This window comes from Hibiscus syriacus, unplaced genomic scaffold (assembly GCF_006381635.1).
Source record: "Hibiscus syriacus cultivar Baekdansim isolate YM2019G1 unplaced genomic scaffold, ASM638163v2 tig00110415_pilon, whole genome shotgun sequence".
Lineage (NCBI taxonomy): Eukaryota > Viridiplantae > Streptophyta > Magnoliopsida > Malvales > Malvaceae > Hibiscus > Hibiscus syriacus.
This window is the reverse complement of record NW_024062729.1, coordinates 503,244-508,663: the sequence shown is the minus strand read 5'-3', so window position 1 is coordinate 508,663 and position 5,420 is coordinate 503,244. Positions and strand designations below refer to the sequence as shown.

Here is a 5,420-nt window from a genome sequence, read left to right as displayed (position 1 = left end):
TTCGGGGTGTGTTTGGTCGGGGGAATGTGAGATTCCCATGAGAATGAAATTCACATTCCCTCGTTTGGTTGGCCGGGAATGTCACTTCCGGTAATCTTACATTACCAATAGTGGATTTTTTTGGGTATATTACCGAGAATGTCATTACCTCTCTTTCTTTAGGTATTATTGGATTACCGACATTTTGGACTAAAATGCCCTTAATTTTTTTTCTTTCAAAAATATTCTTATTCTGTCATTGAATAATAAAAATTCTACGAAGGTTAAATTATAAATTTATCCTTATTTATTTTAGATTTACAAAAAAAAGTCTATAATTAAAATTTTATATGAAGTTCAGGGGTTAAAATAAAATTTTACCCTTTCATTAAACCTTTTTATATTTTTAATTTTGTAAAAAAATTATATAAATTTTATGAATTTAAAATTTTAAAGAAAATATATACATATTTTTTAACTTGTTAAAAAATAAATATATAATAAGGACAATTTGGTTAAATATACATTCCAACAATCTTTTATTCATTTAACTAAACACAGTAATCTTACATTCCTACTAAACCAACCAAACACAAAATACAACATTCCCAGTAATCCTATTCCCTGATAATCTTTTATTCCCACTGATAATCTTACATTCCGTGAACCAAACGCACCCTCAAAATCTCAAATGAACTAACTGTAAAACAGTCCATGTTGGAAAGAGAGAAAGTACAAAAGGAAAAAGAAGGAGAAAGTAAAAGAAAAGGAAAAAAAAACTTCCCTGCATGAAAATCACCACAATTATGATGACACAATATCATCTTTGTCTGTCTATTCTTATTATTTTATTGTTTCAAGACTCTTTGTATAATTTCTTTCCCCATGCTCTTTTTCAAACAGAGAAAACACCAAAGAGTTTGTGCAAATTTGCAGCACATACTGGTTGATTCTTTGTTGTGTTACTTTTCTAGTAAAATATATACAGATATGAAAATATTTGTTTCAGAACTGTTTTTTCCCATTGGTGTGCCACTTTTTCATTTCTTCTTTTATCGTGGAAGATTTTCAAGGCTAGAAGCTAGCCAATTGTTATCCCACATTTCAACTAGGTAAGGATCATGACTTGTCTGCAGGCCATGTATATATATCTGCAAAAATACCCTAAAGGAGAGGAGAATTAGTCCTTAATAATTAAGGGTTATAGATCATGATCATGACAACTTTTCATCATATATATATTGATGGTCAAATCCCTTCTTTCAAGTAAAATCAGTTTACCTCCATTGCTTTGTCCCTACAATATAATCATCTAAGGGGGACAGCTCTGCAACTACACCATTATATATGCTCACCAAATCAATGTCAAAAGAAAAAGAAAAGAAAACTACTATTGCTAATGATGCATGAAGAAAGTTGGTGCAATTGATTTTTTTATCAGGTCAAGCATTTTCTTCAAGTTTCCTGCATCTTTTTTATCCTTTGCAACTTGCTTTTAGTGACAAACTTCCTCTGCTGCATTTTGTTGGTACTGATTTTTTTGCCTAATGAAAAGTAAACGTGCTTTACCCTTAGTTTTGGGTAAATTCGAACCCCAATACATGTTTTGATGAATATTTTTATTAGATTCGGTCTAATACACACTCTTAATCATCCGCAACATTATGTTTGATGTGACAAATGGGAAGGTGCCACGATGGAGCTTACTTGCATGTCTTCTGTCTTATCCATTGGTTTTCTTTTTGCCTTTTGGTAAGTGCTTGTCATACTCGTAATAAAGGAGTTCATTTGTTTGGTCCTGTGGATTTTAGAGAGATAGGATAGAATATGGGGTTCCGTTAAAATTCTTCTAATCTTCTCTTATAGGAATCATAGAATCTTTCATTCTCTTATAGGAATCATAGAATCTTTCATTAGTACAAAACAACATATAACATATTTAAAAAATATCGATCTTTTTTAAATCTGACGGTATAATTAAAATTCATATGATTATCAGAAGTTGAAGATTTGAGACCACTAAAAATATATAGAAAAATATATGTAGAGAGAGAGAGGAGGGAGGAGAGGTAACGTGCATATATGTTATATTTGCCTTTCATGGAACTTGCATGAAATAAAGCTAAAATTGCAAATGGAGGGTGAGGCATGCAGCTTCGTAGTAGTTTCTGAAAGGGAATAAAGCATGAAATGCAAGGGAATGAGAAGAGAGACAAGAATAACCTTTAAGCATTGAAATGACCCTTCATATCTTATTGTCGAGATTCTATTTTCTTGTCATATTATATATATATATATATATATACACACACACACTGTACTATGCTATATCTTTTATATCCATTGCTATTATACAGTTATTATATGTACATATCTGCTACCCCATCTACCTGTTCCAACAAAATATCAACTTTTGAACCAGGCATCTTTCTGTATACAACTCCATCCCCAATTTTTAATTAATCTAATATCATATATATTTGCAAAAAAGGGGTTTTTAGGGTTTCTGGTTTGCAGAGATTTGGTCCCATAAAGAAGTTGCAGGTGGAATTTGTGTAGTGCTATAAGGAATATCACAACATGGCAAATTTTGCCTTTCTTGGATTCTCTACAACAGCAACACCATGGCCATTCTAGCCCCATGAGGCCAATGCTGCTTTTTAAAGGATCAAATAGGGATGCCAAATAACCATCAGCCATTTTCTTCTTGAAAGTATATTGTAGACAGGGACGAACACAAAAATTTATATCAAATGGTTCGAATTTATATCACCCCTTCGAAAAGTTGTTTCGATGTACAGGCAAGAAGATATGACCTTCGTGCCGAGTCGCTTTAATTTGACAGAACAGTTTCAGCTAAACAACAGAAGCATTAGTCATTCCAAAGAAACAGGGAGGTATTCAGTCCATGCCCACAAAACATGTAATGTATATGTTTTTTTCATCAATGAAAAGTCTTTGCACAATTCAAACATGGGGCATATAAAACAGCAAAGCTGACTGTATAATTGAACATATGTTATGCATATCAATTATCATTGAAGAAGTCTTCTGGCTTTCTATGTTTTATAGTTTTCCTTCTGTTTCTGTCATACACACTTGGATATTTAGCAGACCTCTACAATCTGTACTTATTTCCTATTTTTCTGACAAGGTTTTCTAGGAGCGGCGGACTCAGCAAGCGCGTTCTTCATGAAGCCTCCCACTTACAGGTCCGAAAACACCAGAAACTTTGAATGGTGCTAAAAGGCATGACAATCTTGTTATCATCGGGCTGGAACTCACCATTCTTGGAAGGATTACAAGCTCCTTACCAGTGGTAATATTATCAAAAGTACTATGATAACCTTCAAGATCTGCTTTTGTAATCATAACTGCATCTGCTGAAGGAGAGTGTATGGTGGAAGCCAGTTGTCGGCGCATGCTGTACTCCACAACTGCCTGCTCATAACCATTAACAAACAAGAAATAAACAAGAGAGATGAGACACAGTCCATTAATCATACCTGTAAATGGAAGAAATCTGGTAATTAGTTCTATTTGGAAACATTGATCTATTCTCAGTTCCTATGCAAACAATAAATAAAAACATGTATTTCTAAGGAAGTTTCATATTCTGCACATGATAACAACACATACCTTCCACTGTGAGGGGGCAAGCAAAACTCGAGGTCTTCGAGACCGAACATATTCGAGGGCACCGGCAGGCGTCATCTGCTTATGCTCTACCTACCAGTGTTAATTCAATAATCAAAATTACAAAGCAAATATAGAGCTAACCTCAAATAGTCATGAACAACAGTGTCTCAACAAGCACCATGCAATAGATAGAGATTTACCAGGTAGCAAAGCACAATAGTGGTACTCCTTCCTCGTCCAGCTTTACAGTGCACGTAGGTGGTTCTGCCACACGAAGCATTCTCTGTAGCAAAATAAAGGGGAAATCAGGTGTGACAACAATCAGGCAACTGTGATTAACACTGGTAGTTGAAAGAAAGTATCCTACTATGAATGAAGTCCACAGCTCTGCTGATATCTGAAACTGAAGGAGCAAATAAATAATCTCTCGTTGGAATCACTAGGTGATCAATTCCGTGCGCCTGTCAATAAACCACAAAGCAGTAAATGTAAAGATCAAGACACTAAATAAGCTATTTCCCCCCAAAAAAAAGAGCATTCATCTTGAACTATACATGTGTAGGGGTGAACGGAATTCGAATAGACTCAAAACATTAAAATTTTCAACACGACGCTAAAATCAACTCGATTTGGCTCATAATTTTATAAATTTAACTCGAAAATATTTTAAATAAAGTTTGAATTATAAAACAATACTCAAATCACTCAATTTTTAGTAATTAGTTGATTGATTTTCATGTTCAAATAAAGTCTCTCAATTATGAAAAAAATATGATTGAATTATTCGACTCGAATTTATACAAAAACTCAAATAAACTCGTCAAATCAATTGATTGAATAATTCGACTCGATTTTTTTTTGACTTTATTGAATCAAATACTCATCTCTACAGATATGAGTGATCAGTAAAATAAGCTCAACTGGGAATTCATATTATTCAATTGAACAATTGAAGATTTTAAACAAAGAAAAGCTTACATGATATAAAGAAGTGGAGACCAGAGTTTCAAAAGGCTCATTGAGAGTGATGACCCCGCCAACGCCCAACTGCTTCAACCGTCGAACATCCCCGGGAAACGGAACAGCCCCCAGCAAAAGAAACTGAAGTTAAAACGAAGAAGAATTCATCAGCAACACAAAGGAAAATCAAAGAAAGCCACGATTTTCAATCGATCATCATCTAAGTGTGAATTCGGGTAGAAGAGAAACCTGGTCAACTTCGTCCCACCATCTGAACTCGGATTGGATTTTGTTTCTGAAGACATTGTACAAAAGGGTCGGGTAGAAAAGGATCCGAGCACCCGCTCCGACTAGGACTCGCTTCGCATCGTCGACTCTAACTATCTGCAACTGCTTCGCGCCGTAATCCACGTCTTTTAACCGATCATTCTCCACGTCATCCAAATCCTCGATCTTCATCTCGGGAAAAAAATGGCAACTTGAGTTTTGTTTGATTTTCTTGAGACGGAATTGAAATGCTAAACTTGAAGAAATAAAAATTTGCAGCAATTGAGAGATGATAACAAGGAATTAGGATGATGAAAATGGATCATCCAAAGGACCTAACGAGAATTTAATAAAATACGAGAGAGCGTCTACTTCACTTTGATGCCAATAATAATAGTAAAATTAACCAACAACCAATCCGTCTAATGGGATGGCTGATCTAATGAGATAACAATTATATTTTTTAAGTAATGTCGGAGTTTAACCTTGACGTTTGTGGATATAATAAACTAAGTTAAGAGGGTTGTCATCTGCTCTACCATACCCGATTTGGATTTATCGAACAATATATCAGA

The 5,420-nt window shown here is 34.5% G+C and overlaps 1 protein-coding gene across 1 annotated transcript; it reads right to left on the bottom strand.

The window, feature by feature from the left end:
- Positions 1-3,120: 3,120 nt before the first annotated feature.
- LOC120124280 (phosphatidylglycerophosphate phosphatase PTPMT1-like) lies at positions 3,121-5,169 on the bottom strand. Its single transcript, XM_039142980.1, has 6 exons — positions 4,828-5,169; positions 4,597-4,719; positions 3,986-4,079; positions 3,819-3,901; positions 3,619-3,708; positions 3,121-3,420 (listed from the first exon to the last, which is right to left on the bottom strand). The coding sequence occupies exons 1-6, from the start codon at positions 5,035-5,037 to the stop codon at positions 3,154-3,156; spliced, it is 867 nt and encodes a 288-aa protein (XP_038998911.1). The 5' UTR covers positions 5,038-5,169; the 3' UTR covers positions 3,121-3,153.
- Positions 5,170-5,420: the final 251 nt, after the last annotated feature.

Coding starts and splice junctions, on each gene's coding strand:
- LOC120124280 (XM_039142980.1), bottom strand. CDS start 5,037: ATGAAGATCGAGGATTTGGATGACGTGGAGAATGATCGGTTAAAAGAC. Junction 4,080..4,596: donor TCTCCACTTCTTTATATCAT/GTAAGCTTTTCT, acceptor GTTTATTGACAG/GCGCACGGAATTGATCACCT. Junction 3,709..3,818: donor CTATTGTGCTTTGCTACCTG/GTAAATCTCTAT, acceptor TAACACTGGTAG/GTAGAGCATAAGCAGATGAC.